The sequence below is a fragment of the Chelonoidis abingdonii genome, chromosome 10, assembly GCF_003597395.2.
Source record: "Chelonoidis abingdonii isolate Lonesome George chromosome 10, CheloAbing_2.0, whole genome shotgun sequence".
In the NCBI taxonomy this organism is placed as follows: Eukaryota; Metazoa; Chordata; order Testudines; family Testudinidae; genus Chelonoidis; species Chelonoidis abingdonii.
Window position 1 is genome coordinate 42,305,726 of NC_133778.1, and position 18,963 is coordinate 42,324,688.

At 40.3% G+C, this 18,963-nt stretch overlaps 2 protein-coding genes across 2 annotated transcripts in view; one reads left to right on the top strand and one right to left on the bottom strand.

Annotated features, from left to right (window-relative positions):
- Nucleotides 1–2,466, top strand: part of LRP2 (LDL receptor related protein 2) — a 207,185-nt gene extending 204,719 nt beyond the window's left edge. Inside the window, exon 79 of the mRNA XM_075070134.1 lies at nucleotides 983–2,466. Within this exon, the coding sequence (XP_074926235.1) occupies nucleotides 983–1,144 (162 nt within the window). The 3' untranslated portion in view covers nucleotides 1,145–2,466. The remainder of the gene's footprint in view (nucleotides 1–982) is intronic.
- Nucleotides 2,467–6,480: 4,014 nt separating this feature from the next.
- Nucleotides 6,481–16,987, bottom strand: LOC116819309 (retinol dehydrogenase 7-like). Its single transcript, XM_075069828.1, has 5 exons — nucleotides 16,961–16,987; nucleotides 14,860–15,190; nucleotides 12,573–12,831; nucleotides 7,630–7,793; nucleotides 6,481–6,731 (listed from the first exon to the last, which is right to left on the bottom strand). Exons 1-5 carry the CDS (start codon nucleotides 16,985–16,987, stop codon nucleotides 6,481–6,483), a joined length of 1,032 nt encoding a protein of 343 aa, XP_074925929.1.
- Between the last annotated feature and the right edge of the window lie 1,976 nt (nucleotides 16,988–18,963).

Here is an 18,963-nt window from a genome sequence, read left to right on the forward strand (position 1 = left end):
AGCTTCCTCTTGCCGATGTAGCACTGTTCACACCGGCACTTTTCGTCAATAAAACTTGTCATTCAGGGGCGTGTGTTTTTTTCACACGCCTGAATGACAAAAGTTTCACTGACAAAAGTGCAGTGTAGACAAAGACTAAGTTACAACAGCCCCTGGCACTGCCCTATGAGTCACATCACTACCCAGAATCTCTGAAATGCTGCGAGCTGTGGCTCAGCTCTGAGCTCTCCCCTCTATCCTCAAACCCACCCTTGGCATGCTTGTGAGGGGGTTCTTGTAAGGCAGCTGTACAGTCATCTTCTGCAGTGCCTGCGTCAGGGGAATTCTCCCCTGGCGGGACAGTGGTGCTTAAGGCCCTTTTATCCAGCATAAAGGGGCCAGATCAAGAGTCTCACACGGTGGATAAAATTTTCAAATGCTCAGGAGTGACTTAGGAGTCTAAGTCCTATTTTCATAAGTGAATTAGGCATGTGGGAGCTGAAGTATCATTGAAAGTAACTTCTCCTCAGTCACTTTGGATAATGTGACTTAGGCTTCGAGACATGTAGGTGCTTTTGAAAATTTTACCCTATTTGTCCCATACTGTATGAGATGTGAGTGGGAATTTGTAAAGCGAAGGATCCAGCCCAGCAAACACTACTGAGATAATGCCTGCTTCCTAAGTAGTGCCAGTTACCTCAATAATTATCTGCAGTAATGAATGTGTATAGACATATAAAATTACTCATTGTTAAACACATGGGTGGTAGTAGTTGTTGGCAGGATCAGCCCTGACTAGTTTAGTAATTCATTTTTTTCCCAGCTTTGCCTGCTGAGGTGAAATCCATGTTTAAATAATGATATATGGGCTGATGGTCAGAGGGGCTGAGTATCCATGTACCTCATTGACTTCAACAAGAGCTATGAATGCTTAGCAATTCTGAAATCAACCCTAGAGTGAATGGTTAATGCTAAACCATGGTTTTTATGGTGATTGTTTCAGATGGAGAAGGAACAACAAGGGGACACTGAAAATGCCTCTCTCCCCTCTCCTTCACAGCCTCCTAAGATTACTCTCAAGAGAGACCCACCTTTAGCTTATACAGCAACAGAGGATACATTTAAAGACACCGCCAATCTTGTTAAAGAGGACTCTGTTGTATAACTAGTTAATCAGTTAGAGAATAATTAGACATACCCATTTGCACATATATTTTTTATAAACAGAAGGAAAAAGGTTCACATTCAAATGCTTTATAAAAAATATATACACCTTTTAGCCAATAGCTGAAGATGTTTTTTGAAGCTATGCCTTGTTTTTTTGACAAATGCCAACTGCTATTTTTATGAACAATTATCATGATGTACTATATGTATATCTTTGCACTGAAGCTGTCTGAGAGTAATGTTATAAATATATTGTACATTTGTAAATTTTTGAAAGATTATCTTGTTTGTTGATGTAGCTAAAGAAATCTGTTTTGAATTGGTTGTTGCATCTTTAGGGATAAATCCATTATATACATGATTTAACTAAAAAAATCAAGGTAAATATAGAAGTTTTCTGATTTACAGAAACTTTTAGAGCCTATATATTTATAACAGCACCTTCTTAAACTTGTACTGGTGTGTTGTGTATCTCTACTACACATTTAATATACTACTGTATATAAAAATGGATCTCTCTGTCCTCTATCTCTGTATATCTCATGTTAAACAAAAGATGGAAAATTCAGTACAGCGTATTTTGGCTGAATAGCTACCTGCACAGAATATTGTTCTTGCAATATTTTGTCTGGTTGAAATCAAATAATTCCTCCCCAGATCCATAATACATGTATTTTCCCTCTAGGTTCCAATTAAAATATCCCATGAACAGCGTTCATAGGAAGAGGTGATATATTTACATTTTAGTACCATGCTGTAATTTCATACTTAATTTAATGAGATTTTCTCCTGATCATCAATGGAATAACTCTGTTCTTGGCTGGAGTCTCTGGAAGTCGTTTGTACTGTTAAATGAAGTAGTTAGCAAAGTACAAAAGATGCTGGTTAATTTAAAAATGAACCAGCTTTTTTCATGTGAAAAATTTAATTTTTATTGACTATTTATTTCCTGAGGTGGACATTAATAGAAAGGGAAACAGTTTCTACTGATGCAATCTTTGTAGGTCATCTGGTTATATCCATAACGATCTATCAGAATATCTGTACATGTTGCTAGCTTTTCCATTAATTAGCCAGTTTAGTTTCCATAACATGAACCATTTACGGAAAGTCTAAGCACCACTGCAGGAATAACTCTAATATGTTATTTAGCATTCCTGGCTAGTTACTCATATAACTGCAGGTTCCTAAATTTATAATCAATGAGACTTCTGCTGTTTGATTGTTTCATGCCTGAGTTCTCAAAATATATGCTAACTCTATTTAGAATGCTTGTTGTAATGACTTTGAAATGTATTTTGATTAGAAAAGATAACTGGAAAATGATGCTGCTGAATAAATCTAATAAATGTGTTATTTTATCATATTCTTAATCCATAATTATTGAGTCTAATGCACCATACAAATCTGACATAATCTGGAGCTTTCTGTACAGACTGAAAAAAAGCAGTGCTTTAGAGAACACTAATAAAAGTACTTGTACATTCCAAACATTTGAGCCTAGTTACACGCTGAGGGGTAAATCAGATGAAGTCGGTTATACCTTGGTAAAGCATGAGATGAAAATCATTCCCTTTTAACATTAATACTCACAACATCCCTTGTAAAGTAGGAAACTATTATTCACAGTTACAGATTGTGAAACGAGGGCAAAGAAACTGACTGGTTGGAACCCATAAAAGGAGTTGGTGTCACTACTGGGATTAGAGGGGGAAAGTTTCTGGTTTCCAGGTACTGTGCTCTGGCTGCTCAGCTCTCCAATCCCAGTAAATCACAGAAGGTCAAACTTTGGCTTGTACGCTCCAACGTGCATATCATACTAGTAATTGTAGAGCTCCCTGGACAAAATACATGCAAGTTAATGCCTATGCTATCATGTTGCTAATGCTATTGTTAATATCCTTCATGAGTTCCTATCCAGTAATCTCTGTTATGATGAGGTAATAATCAGAATAATCTCTCTTCTGATGAGGATGAATGTCTGTCGCTGTGTTGGTCAACGTAGGTGTATTAGAGTAATAATTAAAATCCACATGCACAAAAACGGGATCTCAGACCTACACATGTATTTGCTATGGGTTTGTTAAACTGATCCTGTTAAATACATTGGAAGCCTCCAGTTCAAGGAAATGTCTGCGAGAGTCAAATTTTGTCTCACTGCATCCTTGTGATGTGTCTGTCTTCTTGGGCCAAGTGCTTTTCTAATATTCCTGTTCTTGTGGGAGTGCTAACCATATACTTGGCCCAAGAATCACAATATTACAACTGACCTTTTACCTGGATGACATGGCTCTTTCTGGTGTCTGTGTGCAAAGAGAAAATTGGGCTTGCTGCACCTAGGTGCTTGATACCTCCTCCAACTGGAATAATATTATTGTGTAGCTGGCACAGCTTTTGTGTTGGTTTTGAAAGGCAGCTTACTCAAAGGTTCTGCTTTGGAGAAACACATCCACTTTTGTTCAAGCCAAACCCTCTATTTTAATCTGTACCCATTGATTCATAAAACTTATGCAGGTGTGATCATGAACTGATTTTAATGATGGTGCAGATTTGCACATAAGCGTGATTCAGAAGATGTACTCCATTCATGCGTAAGTTGTTTGCAATTTTAATTTAGTGCATGAGTCCAGCTCACCCCCAAAGTTGGCTTGGAATATTGTAAATCATTATCATTTTTACAACTTTTCTGTAGTACATTTTATTCACAATTTAAAGAATAATGCAATATCCTACAATACATAAGAATTGTTACATCCTGGAAAAGTTATGAACAGGATCTTTTGCACAAAAATTGTATAATAAATTGCATTTTACAAATGAACCTGTGTAAGCATGTCCAGTATCTCTCTTATTTTGTAAAATCAGGAGCCTGATTGGCAGCTGGTATGTATTGGTGTAACACCATTGACTTCGACTAAGCTATGCCAGTTAATACTAACTGAGGCTCTGGCTTCAGATTTGTAAACCTTTTCAGGTACATAGTTCTGTTATAATGTCTCTGATCAGTATTTTGGAACTACCAGAGAAGGGACTACTTCAAAGAGGATCTTTCCAAGCCATTACACTGAGCTCAGTTTGTGGTGGAATAGGACATAGGGAGTACAGTTAGTACTTTATGAATATAGACCTGAGCAAAACAAATAATGGCTTGGTAACTCCATTTTACCCCAGTGCTTTACTTTAAGATGTTCCTAGTAATCCATGGAACAGTTTACAAAAGAAGATGTTTTTTAAAAAGTGGCTTTTTTTCTTTTTGAAGGAAAGAACTATCTCAAACCCACAAAGTTCTTATGCTTGAATTTTTAGAGAGAGATGATATTGAGGCCTATGTTTCCCAAATCTGGCCTCCCTTTGCACCCATAAAAAATGCAAGTGTCAATTTTGCAAATTATACCCGCAGACATAAAGCTTCAGCCATGCTGAAAATCTACTGCTAAAACTCATGTTCACTTGAAATATAACTGTTTTTTCACAAGAATTGTAAGTTGTCAGACACAAATAAAATGTAGTCTGTTTGGGGCTGTACTGTTTATATAGTATGTATGTTTGCTCATAATTAAAAAAAAAAAAAACTTTCTCTTTTCTGGCAGAGAGACCCCCAGGCACCGGTTTGGGCTTCCTCTCTTTCTCAATAAAATGTATAGCAGAGGCTTCCCCTCCCTTCCACGAGTCAATGAATGGAGAGTAGCTATGGTACTCAGTCCAGCAGAGGGGTTTTAAGATTTTTGTCCACAGCTTTATTCTCTGATTTCTTTCACTTTATGATCCCCATCCCTTGTTGCCTTTCTGAACACTAGACTGATGTTTGAAAGATGATCCTTTTCTATGAGCTTTCAATCTCTCTTGTAATCTGCCATTGTTTGGGTGATTAATGACATTTCTCTTAGATGTTAGGATCTTTCAGGCCATCAGACCAGACAGCAAAAAATATTTATAAATGTGTGTTTATTGTCAAATGAGGTAAAATGAATTTGCTTTCTCTGAAAACATTTGGTAGAGAGTAGACTCTGAGTGCAGTACTTTAATTTCACACAAACACATGATGAACCCCCTTTCCTCATTCAAAGTTCTGACTTTCTGATATTTTTGTAAACTTAATTGACCTGGATATTAATGATTAATCAGAACTCAAATCGCTAGTAAACAAAACCTTTACCCTATCAATTTTCAAACAACCATGCAGACCATCATGTCAGCTACTCGCCAGCGGCTTATCAGGGAAAAAAACCTATAGTGCACTTAGCCAGGGCCGACTCTAGCCATTTTGCCGCCCCAAGCATGGTGGCACGCTGTGGAGGGTGCTCTGCCGCTCGCCGGTCCCGCGGCTCCAGTGGAGCATCCGCAGGTGCGCCTGCGGGAGGTCCGCCGGAGCTGCCTGCCAACTGGCAGAGTGCTCCCCGTGGCATGCTGCCCCAAGCACGTGCTTGGTGTGCTGAGGCCTGGAGCCGGCCCTGCACTTAGCATTATAGTGTCAAGAAGCATTACAACCTCAGTAAAACTATTTTACTATGCTTAGTGCATTGCATATAGTAATATTAATCGATGACAGCATAAACAAAATGATCTGCTTCACGAAATTAGCATAGGGTGAAATGTAAAACCCCCTGGGATCCCTCAGGATAAAAGGCATCACGTACATATGTATTATTTTTCAGATAAAACTACACTAAAATTAGGAATCAGGGTAATGTATAAATATTGTGATAATGTATAACAATTGTCTTTGATTGCTTGTCACTTATATTACATATTGTTGAAATAACCCATGTATTATCTCCACTATAGTAGCTGCCTATTGAATGGTAAATAGACGCATAAATGTACCTGAGAACTGGAACTAACATTTTGTGGATATTTTTCAAATGCCAGGGGCTTACTTTGACTGAATCATGCACACCAGCCACTGAACTTCACAAAGCTGTGAACACTAATGGCTTAAACTTGATCAAATCAAATACCCATATTCGACATGAATAGATGTATCAGTTCTTGAGTAAATGGGTTCTTATAGAACATGTATATTCTACCCTTTAAGAGCAGAATAGATTGGTATATAGAAGGACTGATTCAGGAAATAAAAGGCCCAAAGTCACCAAATTTTGTATCTGGTAAATACTATTTGACCAGCTATGCAAGTGAATGTTATGCTGCAAATACATCTCTGATGAATATAACAAAGAAAAACTTACTTTCTCCAGACTGAAGTTAAGTAAAAATCAAAGTGTTTTCTGAAGAGAATCAAAGCAGTCAGTTAGTTATAGGTAGGAAAGCGAATGGCTGATTTTGAAAAGAATAACAGTCATCACTTTAGCATTGACCCTAGTGTACTAAATATTAAACATCAAGTGGAACTCTGGATAGTGATTTCCTACTGGCTGCTGGAGTTGGAAGCAACATACGCAACATCATATCAGATAGAAGGGTTGGTGCATAGGAGAGGGGCAGCCAAAAGAACTTTGCATCCCATCCAGATCCATAGCGTGTCCTGGGGTATTTTGCTATCAAGGCATGCTCCATGCATTTTGTGACTTTAGAAATGTCAGAGTCGCACAATCTTTTCATTGAAAATCTTTGAGCTCTTATATCTGCAGGGAAGAAAATAAATCCCTGAATGCTTATGAAACATTCTCTAATGAAAGAATTTTAAATTGTTGACAGCTAAAACTCTGTAAAAGAAAAAGCAGAGCTATAGACGCTCTCCACACCCAAATGTTACTGTTAACTGCATTGTGAAGCTTTAGAAATCATTATATTTTTATGTTAGTAATAGTTGCTTATTTGCTGCTCATGAAACAAATATTCAATAGCCCATAATTAATCTATGAAACTACAGGCTTTGTATACTGAACATATGTTTCCAAGTTTTGCTGTTTATCTCCCTGCCTTCTGTAGCCTGAATTAAGTATATTTAATAAGTAAACTTCACTTTCTTTCTTCTTGAAACTTCCTCAGGCCCTCTAATTCGCTGCAAATGGTCTTGTACCCTGTAAGAGTAACTCAAAACTAATCTTCAGCAGAACAGGAAATCCTGCAGCAGAAGAGGAAATACTCTTTAGTGAAACAGAAGACTAGGAAATCCTATGTAGAAAGAAAAGCTATTCTGTAAAGCATTGGGAAGTATATTGACTCTTCAACATTGTGATGAATTGCCTGGCAGAGTGAGGAGTGTCCTGCAAGGCAAAGACGTGACAACCCCCTAGAATCAAGGAATTCTCCTGCCACTGGCTCTCTAGCTGTCAGTTGCTGAGGCCAAAGGACAATAACATGTTTTACCAGGTCATCAACAGAGCACTCTGTCAGCTGAATAGCATTCTTTCCCAGAGTTATCTGAACCAGAACATGTTCCACCAATCTAATAGGTGCACCAAGAGACCAAGCCCTTCACTCCAACAAGACAGTTGTACTCCAGAGGAAATAATGGTCAGTCCATGACAGGTTAGCCAAGTCCATTCCAGTCCAGTGATGTTAAGTATTTGTACTTACACTCAACAAAGTATTTATCTCCATAGGATTCTCTGACCTCAGGAGTTAGTTGGTTCCAAAGTCTTAGCAGGTCTCTCTCAATGACCTCTGAACTGGTTACTCCAGTCTTAAAGCATCCCGGCTCAATTATGCTCACCTTCACTCCAAAATGCTGCATATCTCTCCTGGAATGGAAATAAAACAATAGCAAATGTTTTCATTCTGGGAGACCCAACAATTACATGATCTTTAAATATTTGGTTCTGTAATAACCACAGTGAGAATGTGTACCTTAAGAACATAGAGGGCAAATGTTGATTTATTTCTGGTTATGTAAAAATATCGAAAAAGTGCAAATTAGCTTTCGTATATGGCATATTGTCTTTTTGTTGTAACTTATCACAGGAAAAGACCCACTGTACAGAGAACTATACAATCTAGCTACAAAGAGTGCTTGAATGCAGCAGCAGGTATACTAACACCTATTCTGTGTGGTTTGCTTAGGAACAGTGATGATTAAGGTAACTCCCAAATCCATGTGAGCCACACATCTAGCTGAAACACTGTACATTTCTATTCAAAGATGTAGAATACAAAGAAATGTTTCCAGTTCCTGCTGCTCTGTTAAAATCTACTTCTGCTGGGAGAGCACTAACAACCTGAAAGAATCAGAAAGCAAAACACAGCTGGGCAGAATCATTTGACTGCATTAGGAGTCTCAGCTCTGTAGATTTCATTGCCCAAATATGTGCTGAAGGTGAATTCATTTACTGTTAACTAATAAGAAAGGGAGCAGATGTTTGCAGTTTATATTTTGCATTGTAGTTTCACTCCTTCACTCCTTCACGATGAAAATTGCTTGTCTCCCCTAGGGGGCAGCTTCAGAGACCTTTGGGGAGCTGACTCATTCATGTGCCATGCCAAACAATGCCATGGAATTGAACACTCTTGCACATCAGCCACTAAATTTGTTTCTTGGAGCATATTCTGCTTTATCTGAATGTTCACAACTGCACCCAGTCAATTTTACTAGTTCTACCTGCCTGTTGAGAGGAGCCTTTGGATCAGCTCTTCAGCCTCTGTAAATCAGCATAGCACCATTGACTGCAGAGGGACAGATACTCATTGAGTCTAATATTCCAAAGTTATGTGTAAGTATCTTTGACATACGAGGGCCTAATTGCTTCCCAGCAGCACCAGTGCTTAGATTATTATGGGATAGTAAAGACAGCAGAAGTTAAGGATAAAAGGGGCAACAAGGAAGTTTAGGCTAGTGGAAGCATGTGATTACAAGAACCAGGCAGAGGAAAAGACCGGCTAGCGCAGGAGCAATAGAACTCAGGAGCTGGTTTGCAGAGCTGGAGAATGAAGAAGGGGCACAGCAGGCAGTAACTGAAGGTGGGAGGGCAAGGAAGAAGAGAAGAGCAACTAGTCCTGTAAGAAGAGGAGAAGAGTCAATGGAAATACCCCATTCAGAGCCCCAGGGGGATTAAGGATGACTTGGAGAACATTACAAGGGAGAATAAAAGACAAGAGGACTTGCAGCCAGAAAGAACAGGAATAAGACTAGAGGAGAATCACACCACCACTGGGAAAAGGCAGATCTATATGACTGGGGACTCCCTACTAAGAAGAACAGACAGGCCTGTCACCAGAGCTGATCCAGAGAACAGAAGAGTGTGCTCTCTGCCAGGAGCTAAGATGCGGGATGTGGATCTGAGGCTGAAAATGAGTCTAATAGGAGCAGAAAAGAATCCACTGATTGTCCATCCTGTGGGATCAAGTGATACAGCTAGATTCTTGATTCTTGCTAGAGTCTATCAAAAAAGACTATGCCAGGGTAGGGAAGACCCATAAGAAAATGGAGGCTCAGGTGACCTTCAGTGGGATTCTACCTGTCCCTAGAGGGGGAGAATGAAGGAGAGACAAGATCATGATGATCAACAGATGGTTCAGGCAGTGGCGCTATAAGGAGGGCTTTGGGATGTTTGACCACTGGGAGGCATTCATGGACAGAGGAGTATTCTCATGGGATGGATTCCTCCGGAGTAGGGAGGGACATACACTTCTGGGATGGAGGTTGGCACAACTCATTAAAAGAGCTTTAAACTAGAAACCCGGAGGAGACGGTTGGGAAATGCTCATGTAATCTCCATGCCTGATTTTAACATTGAGAGGGAGGAAAATCAAGTAAGAAATGATCCCGCAATGGAAAAAGGAACAGAAGTGGGTAGGAGAATGGACATTAAGAGGAAGGATAGTGTTGAAACCAGTCAGATAGGCAATACTGGCAGTAGAATGACTGTATCCAATTGGGCAAGGAATGTGGGAAAAGCCAAGTAGCAACAGTTAAGATATTTGTACACCAATGCAAGGAGCCTGGGTAACAAAATGGAGGCATTATAAGTATCGGTGCAGGAAATGAAACCGGATATAATAGGGATAACAGAAACATGGTGGAATATTAATCATGACTGGAGTACAGGTATTGAAGGGTTTGTGCTGTTTAGGAAAGACAGAAATAAAGGCAAAGGTGGTGGAGTAGCATTGTATATCAATGATGGGGTAAACTGTAAAGAAATTAGAAGTGATGGAATGGATAAGACAGAATCTGTTGGGGCAAAATCACTTTGGGGAAGAAAGCTACAAGAGGTTCCCCTGGGCTAGTGCTTGGGGTGTGCTACAGACCTCTAGGATCCAATTTAGATATGAATAGACACCTCTTTAATGTTTTTAATGAAATAAATACTACTGGGAATTGAGTGATTATTGGAGACTTTAAGTTCCCAGCTGTAGATCGGAGGACAAGTGCTAGCAATAACAGTAGGGCTGACATTTTCCTGGATGTGATAGGCTAGCTGACAGATTTCTTCACCAAATAATTGCCAGACAAACAAGAGGTGATGTAATTTTAGATTTGGTATTGGTGAGTAGTGACGGGGACAACCTTGGTTTGAGCTAATTCAGTTTAAACTAAATTGAAGGATAAACAAGAATGGATTTGCAACTAGGGTCCTGGATTTCAAAAGGGCAAACTTAAAAAAATTAAGGGAATTAGTTAGGAAAGTGGACTGGACCGAAGAACTCAAGGATCTGAATGTGGAGGAGGTGTGGAAATACTTTAAGTCAAAGTTGCAGGAGTTATTTGAAGCCTGCATGCCAAGCAAGGGGGAAGAATTCGTAGGGAAGGGTTGCAGATCAATCTGGATGAACAAGCATCTCAAACAGGTGATTAAAAGGAAGCAGAAAGCCCACAAGGAATGGAAGATGGGATGGATTAGGAAGGAAAGCTACCTCTTGGAGGTCAGAAAGTGTAAGGATAAAGTGAGAACTGCCAAAAGCCAAGCAGAGTTGGATTTGCAAAGGGAATTGAAACCAGTCATATAAATAAAAAGAAAACAAGGAAAGAAGTGGGAGCACTAACCACTGGGGATGCGGGAGAGATTAAGGATAATCTAGGCATCGCCCAACACCTAAATAAATACATTGCCTCAGTTTTCAATAAGCCTAATGATGAGCTTAGAGAGATCGTGGCAGGGTGACTAATGAGGATGTGGAGGTAGACATTACCACACCTGAGGTGGAAGTCAAACTTAAACAGCTTAATGGGACTAAATTAAGGGCCCCCCGAATAATCTCCATCCAAGAATATTAAAGGAACTGGCACATGAAATTGCAAGGCCAATAGCAACATTTTTTAATGAGCCTGTAAATTCAGGTTGTACCCTATGTCTGAAGAATTGCTCATATAGTTCCTCTTTTTAAGAAAGGGAAATAAAGTGATCCAGAAAACTACAGGCTTGTTAGTTTGACCTCAGTTGTATGCAAGATCTTGGAACAAATTTTGAAAGCGAAAGTAGTTAAGGACATAGAGATACACAGTAACTGGGTAAAATACAAAATGGGTTTACAAAAGGTAGATTGTGCCAGACTAACCTAATCTCTTTCTTTGAGACAATAACTGATTTGTTAGACAAAGGAAATGCAGTAGATCTTCTCTACTTGCATTTCAGTGAGGCATTTGATACAGTTTTACTTGGGAAATTATCAGTTAAATTGGCTGCCTGCTCAGATGGGGCTGATTGGTAGTCTCATAACATCTCTAAAGATAAAAAGGTTGCAAGACAGGAGGGCATGTTGGCTGCCAGAGGAACTCCAGAGAGGAGACCTCTTCCACAGACTGGCAAGGAGCTGCAAGGGACGTCAGACATCCTGAGAGGGAGCACCAGAACAAGACCATTGGAGAAAGCCTAGCGAGAAGGCGAGGTAGGAATCAGCTCAGGGAGCAGCAAGGGTCTGGGAGGAACTGGTTCAAGTTGCTTCAGACAGTGTCCCTGAGCTATAACCCAGTGAAATGGGTGGCTTGGGTTCCCCTACTACCCTCCAGCACAAGGCATGGTATAGACCTTGGAGCAAGAAAAGACCCTAGGCCTGCATGGCCTAGAATTGTCCATTAGAGCCACTGAACTCCTCCTCACCCTTTATTACCCCTAAAGGGTAGCAACTAATAAGAGCCTGGCCAGAGGACTGGGGTTATAACAAGAAATCATTATTGACTGTGTGAAGGGGAGAAACTGACTCAAACTCAGGGTAGCACACACACAGTCACAAGAGGGCGCCAGCTGGTGAAGGCAGCCTCAGACATAGGGGTAAAGTGACTACATGGAGCAAGACATCTCAGATGTTAACTATGCTGGGTTTTCACCTTGTTAGCTGAGTCAAAGCTGCATTTCTAGCACTTTGTACAGGAAGGTTTATGCTTTTAAAAATGGGATAAAATTAGAGAAAGCTCCAAACTAACCCCTCACTAAAGGGAACAACCCAAACCCTGGTGAGGATCAGAATATCACATCTGGTCTTGAACCTATTATGAACTCAACCACAGGCTCAGATTCAAACAGCTACAAACTGTAGAGCATTTGAAATCCAGAACTAGCATCACAAATCTATCTCTAATGACTCACCGTAAGATGTATGAGAAAGCTTCCACTCCCCACTTTGACAAACAGTAGCCACCACCTAAAAACGCCAAGCGACCCATAACACTGGCAACGTTGATTACTCTTCCTTTAGCCTTTTTCAAAAGCGGGAGAAGCTTCAGGGTGATTTCAATCAACCCCATCAGATTAACATCCAGAATTGTGTGAAAATCATCTATCTGCATCCAGTCGGTGGGTGCCATCGGCGTTGCTCTTCCAGCATTATTTACCAAGCCAAAGAGGCCTAAGAGTATTCCAAAAATATCACGTTCACTACGTGCCAATATCACAGCAGGGAGTGGGGTTGGAGACAGGATACATGGCAATAGACTGCGCGAGCTCACATTTTGCACACGGTTTAACAAGATGAATGTCGCTGACTGGGTTTCCTCATGACTATCTGAATTTATACCATACAGCTGGCAAACTTACTTTCACCTTCCTAATGCTTTAGTCAATGGTTCTAAATTAGAACGGGGTAAAATATGAATGGAGAAATGATTTCAGTTGGAGCCATGGCTTCCCAGGCCTTCTCGGTACTAGTCCTGAAGGGTGTGTCTACCCTGCAGGTGGGAGTGAGCCTTCCATCCCAGGGAGACAGATTAGTGTGAGTGGGACTTGCTCTGGCATGCTAAAAATAGCTGTGTGACAATGTGCCATTGGGAGAGCTAGCCCATGCCACCACTGGTGCTGCAACATGCACACGGCTGCTTTTGAATTCTAGCGTGAGCCTCACTATCATGAGTTTGCTTACCTGGGCTTAGAGCCTTGCTCCCAACTGCAGTGTAAACATATGCTAAGTGGGCCTGGAGCTCTCTCCATTACCCCATCCATTACCCCATCCATAAAACAGACATGATAATGCTTCTCCACCTTGGTAACATACTTTGGGCTCTATGGATAAATAGTGCTGTATAAGTGCCATGTTATTAATATTACTGCACCCTGCTCAGACCTGCCTATTTCTAAAGAGAGAGGATAGTGTAGACTCCCTGCTAAGTCAGTGCTTGGCCTCTTTGATTATACAGCTAGAGTGAGGATTACAGTGAATGTTCGCTGTGGTTGCCTGTCCCATGTAGACTAGCCTGAGACCAGTTTGGTTTGGTGCTTTTCAGATGCGGTATGTGGAGAGGAGTTCAGCAAAGTCCCTGGCAAGATGAGCTGTGCTTATTTTTCCTAGTCCCACCACTGGAGGTAACACAGTGCATGTCAGAACAATATGAAGGTTGAATTGATTTTGGACTTTAGAACAACGGAACTGAAGTTATCACCTGATTATTCAAATGAAAAAAATGCCTTATTGGTAAAAATGTTTTGCTTTGCTGTTGGACCTCAGTTATCAACTTTGCCAGCTTCTAGTTACCAGTTACAACTATATACTTTCTTCAGCTAGATAATGTTGTTGTGTTCCCCCTTGGCCTTACTCACAATAACTAGTCTGCATTCAGTAGCTTATTTCTATTGCTAATGTAAAGGTAAGAAAGGAATGGACCTCTTGCCATAGCAGAAAAATTCATTGGGTTAGGAACAAGACAAGACTTTTTACCATTTTCTGCCAAAAGCAGAAGCTAAGTAATGATCTAAACTCTCTGTTCACAGGTATTCAGAGACACATGTTCTTCCCTCTTTTACATCATTAAACTCACTGGTGTGCACAGCAGTGGCACTCTCTGGTACAAAGAAACACCACTGTATTAATAATCCAAAGGGAATGATGGATTTGGACAATGCCCCTTTTGATTGCTACACTCAGTGTCATCATTATGTGTGTATTACAAAAATCAGATTTGTTGACATAGAAAAAAACTAACTGTTTGCTTTCCCAAAGGAGGAGAGTATGAACTCAGCTAGGCATTTTTAATTGGCCAGGCTGACTGATTGCTTAAGTAGGTCAATGACGTTCTGATTGATTCCAGTTAGCACTCTCACAAGCTGAGTTCTTTACCTACAGCTGAATGAGACTTAAAAACGTGTACAAGTATATTTTCTGACTGTTAAAATATCAAGGAATCTGATACTTAGAAGGCCCCTGATTGATACAAGTGGGCAACAGTTGAAACTGGCTTTTGGAACATAAAACACTCTTGGAACTATGGTTGTTGGTGTTAATAAATACCTAACCAGATAGAACCATAGCACTGAAGAAAGTACAGCTTTAATCAGCACAAGAAATGCTCCTGTGCGGCTATTATGGAAAATTACTACCAGAACTCTTCTGTTTTATACTGGAGTATATTTCATAATTTGTATGGAGTGCAGCTATACCACTTACCCTCCCCATCTGTCTCTTGTTTCACAAACTCCACTGCGTTGGCAATGCTGCTGGAGTCAGTTAAGTTCAGGATCACAGTCTTCAGTGAGAGGGATGTGCAGGCTAGTAGTTCACGGCTTCCCTTTTCTATTAGACATGCGGCAATGACATGGAATCCCCTTTGGTCAAGCTGTTTAGCCAGCAAGTTTCCAAACCCACTGTCACATCCAGTTATGAAGACGTGCTTTCCATTCAGATCTTTCACGTTAAGACTGTCTCGGATGAGCCAGCAAATAATGAGGAAAAGTATGGCAGCCAAAATTTCTGTCTGCGCTGAGTTTGAAAGCAAGGCCTATAAGCAAATCATGTTAGAGATCTGGGAACTTAATGGAGTAAATCTACTAAATCTATCACCAATTTAAACACAGCTCCTGTAAAAGGCTTTGTGTCTAGTTCCAGCTTTTTCTGTCCTACTGTGAGTAAAATGGGGCACAGGCTTAGATGCTTGGGCACAGTTTGAATGGTGTCCATGAATAATATATGTATTGACAGAGCCTTTCTCTAAACTTCCTTGTCAATAGATTTCCATTGTTTTCAAGATGCAGCTTCACTTGCCCTTCTCCCTAGTCTGCAAGATGGTTGGAGAATGTTTTAGGATGACAGGAAGCATGTCCCTCACCAACAGCAGAGCCTCCTGTTGTGAACACTTCTGATTAGTGAGGGTACTGCTGGAGAGAGAAGAATTCTACTGCAAAGGAGTGCAGTTCGGTATGATCATCTGCTTCTTGCCACCCACAGCGCTTCTTCACTTCATAGCACAGAGACTGTGTGAGCTCTGGGTGAGAACAGAAAAGTCTGGGCTATACTGGGTGAGTGCGCTGACTCCTTTGTTGTGTGCTTTGTAAATGTCAAAAATGCTGGTGCTCACAATCTGCTTTCTTTAACCTCTGTTTTTTGAGCAAGGCAGCACTTCAGAGCAGTATCTGAAGCTGTTGTCTCTCTCATTATCTCCATCTCACTAAATAAGTAGTAAAATGAATGGAAATACTTATAGCAGGCAGGTGCTGACGGGATTGCCGATCAGCCTGACTTTATTGTGAGAAAGAGGATTTCAAGAACGTTGTTCAGTACAAGCTGCCACAGTGATTATTGTTGCGTATTTAAATAGACAACAACATTCTCATTCATGGTGACAGTCCACACTCACACATGCTTCTTCATTGTCACGGGTTGGCTTTGGATGCATTTGCACTTTGGGTTGGGGCAAGAATTAAACTGAAGCTTGGGGTCAAAGAGGCTGTTTTCAAACTTGCACGCTGAACGCTAGATCCCCAAATCCATTTGTAGACGCCTAAGCAGAAAAGGTCTGGTTTTCAGAAGTGCTGAGCACCTGCAGCTCACAGAGATTTTGATGGGATCTGGGGCTGCTCAGCACCTTTGAAATCTACTTTTATGTAGGTGCCTAAATTTGGCTTTAGTTGCCTAATTTTAGGGACCCAGATTGAACACCTGAGCCTTTACTGTTAGTTTTTCAGAGCATTTAAAAAATAATTACATTTAGAGAAATGTGACTGATCATTTTTAAATCCTTGAAGTAGTTAAATGACCCCCCCACAACCTTTCCAATTTTCGTTTCCCTAGAGTTCAGAATTCTTTTGTTTTTTAAAATTCATGTAGACAGGCAAAATGTCACACAATAATCAACTGTTTGGATAAATGAACATTAAAACAAAGAGAAAATGCTGAAATATTAGGCCTGGACTCTGCAAGCCTTACTCAGGTTCGTATTCCTGTCAGACCATTGGAGTAATCACATCATTTTCTAAAAGTCATAGAAAAAACCAATCTTTTATTGGATTAACTGCAATAGCCAACAAGACACTGTGTGGAGCACAAAAATGATTCTGGTCAGTAGAACTCATGTCAATAATGTCTGACAATGGAGTGTTTTATGCAGAACCCATAGCGGGTTGGTTAACAGTCTCTAGAAATCATTCTGGAAAAGTAGCGGCTTAAATCCCTTTGTCACCTCTTCCCCACTGTAATTTGTTCTATTACTAGTCTGCAAACTCATATAGCCTGTAGTTTTACACATTGGTTTTGTTCTTGTGCTGGTACTTACATTCCGGGGAGGCATCTGCAAGCTCATTATCAGATTCCAAGAGAACAGTGTCTTTGCCAGTTACAGCTAGTGCTGGCGTGAAGAAGTTGTTGCAAATTTTAATTCCCAAGGCTTTTCAGTAGGATCTGCACAGTGATACCTCGCTGAGAGTCTCAACGTAGATTCTGTATTCTGTGGTACTGTGTGATCCCTGTACAACAGCTGACAAGCCCAGTACAACTCCCTTCTGTTGATTATGACTTACATTCTGTTGACTATTTTAGACTCTCACCAGGAATTAATCTTATGCGTATTCTAAATACCTGTGTATCCCACCTAAGTTGTCTAAGCTTTGCTGGCCTAAATACGGTAATTCCCAAAGCACAGGGATTGTCAAGACTCATTAAGGAGATAGAATTTATCCCATTTAGAGGCCTGATCCAACTCCCATTGATTTCAGTTCCTCCATTGATTTTAACAGGAGTTGGATCAAGCCCTCTGGGCATTAATCTTGTTTTTTTCCCCTATACATGTGCACAATTTCTGTTTGCATTAATTGGAGTTGCAGGCTCAAAAAGTGAGGCAAATAAACTCTTGTGTTTGATCATAGTTAGCGCCAATTTCTTTTTTCTGATCTACGTTGCCTATTTCTGATCCCTAGAATAAATGATGTATCTAAGATGTTGACAGCAACTTTTTTTTTTTAAATAAAATATTTAGAATCTGTGAGAGCTAAAATCCCCATCTGGGAGAAGAATCCACACAGAAGTATGATAGCTAACAAACTGCTATAAGCTGGCCCAAAACTCCCCCTCACCCCCACAAAACCTTGTGAGCTACATTTTGGATTTAGATGCAAAAGAGTTTTCTACCTGTATCTTGTTGACCTCACTCTTTTATCCTCAGACCTACATATCCTCTATCCTCATAAAGGAAGAGCTTCCCCAGGCAGGATAGGCTGGACAATTCTGGATTTTGAAATGAATGAATAAACTGCTTGTGAAAGGTGATCTGAACCTAATTAAATGAAAATTTAAACTGGAAAGAAAAATGCCTACTCCTGTGCCTGCTGTGTGATGTAGCCAATAGAGACCTCTCTGGTTCTATGAACATACAGGTGTCTTTTAGCTAAATTAGAACTCGTGAATCAAACTGTACCATTCACGACACTATGTGGATTTGCGACTTTCCCTGGGGACTTGGGTCAATGCTTTATTTATTTATTATTTATTTATATTTTAAATCCTGTATTAGCATACAGCATTGTGGAGGTGGATTTTTTTCCCTGGGTGGGAATTACACTGAATCTCACTGAATTTAAACTTTTATTTAAAATAATTAGGAGCTAGTTTGTGCAGCCTTTACAATGCTGAGCCTTTACTCCTGTGAGTTGCTATTTTAATGGTTTTTGTTTTAGGTGTAGATAGAAAGGAGATGTTTGCGCTTGTTTTGTAGTACAATCCTCATTGACATTCCTCCCTTTTTTGTTTCTATCTCCAATTGTACCTTTTCGTCTTCTCTTTCTCACAGTCTATCTCTTCTGCTGCTTCTTTCTCACTCCACGTCTCTCTCGGTCTATAAAGGTGTCTGATGTATGGCTCCCCAATACATGCCTGGCAGTCTGGACCTGCCCAAAGATTCAAAATGTCTGTCACATATGGTTTAACATTGTCAGTATATACAGTATATAATGCAAAACATAGTTAAAATGACCCCTAACTGCACTATTTTCCATCAGAAGTCCCAGGCTATTCCTGGAGGAGCATTCCTCTAGGTCTCTTTGCTGTCAGATTCTATCCCTATTTTGAGATGTTATATGCCTCCCCTGACTGAAAACAGGTGTAGTAGAAAAAAGTCTAAAGGGAGACTCAGTCCTGACTGCTGGTGCTGAGGATCCTGGGTTTTGAATGATGTGAAATCTTTTGGGAGTGGTGTAAAGGTCCTGCTTTAGCTTCCCCAAATCAGTGACTAAATGGTACTCTTCCACACAGGTAGCTGATAATTTGTCAGCCTCCCGAGCACTC

Coding starts and splice junctions, on each gene's coding strand:
- LOC116819309 (XM_075069828.1), bottom strand. CDS start 16,987: ATGAGCTTGCAGATGCCTCCCCGGAAT. Junction 12,832..14,859: donor ACAAGAGACAGATGGGGAGG/GTAAGTGGTATA, acceptor GAATACTCTTAG/GCCTCTTTGGCTTGGTAAAT. Junction 7,794..12,572: donor GCTTTCTCATACATCTTACG/GTGAGTCATTAG, acceptor TTTCCATTCCAG/GAGAGATATGCAGCATTTTG.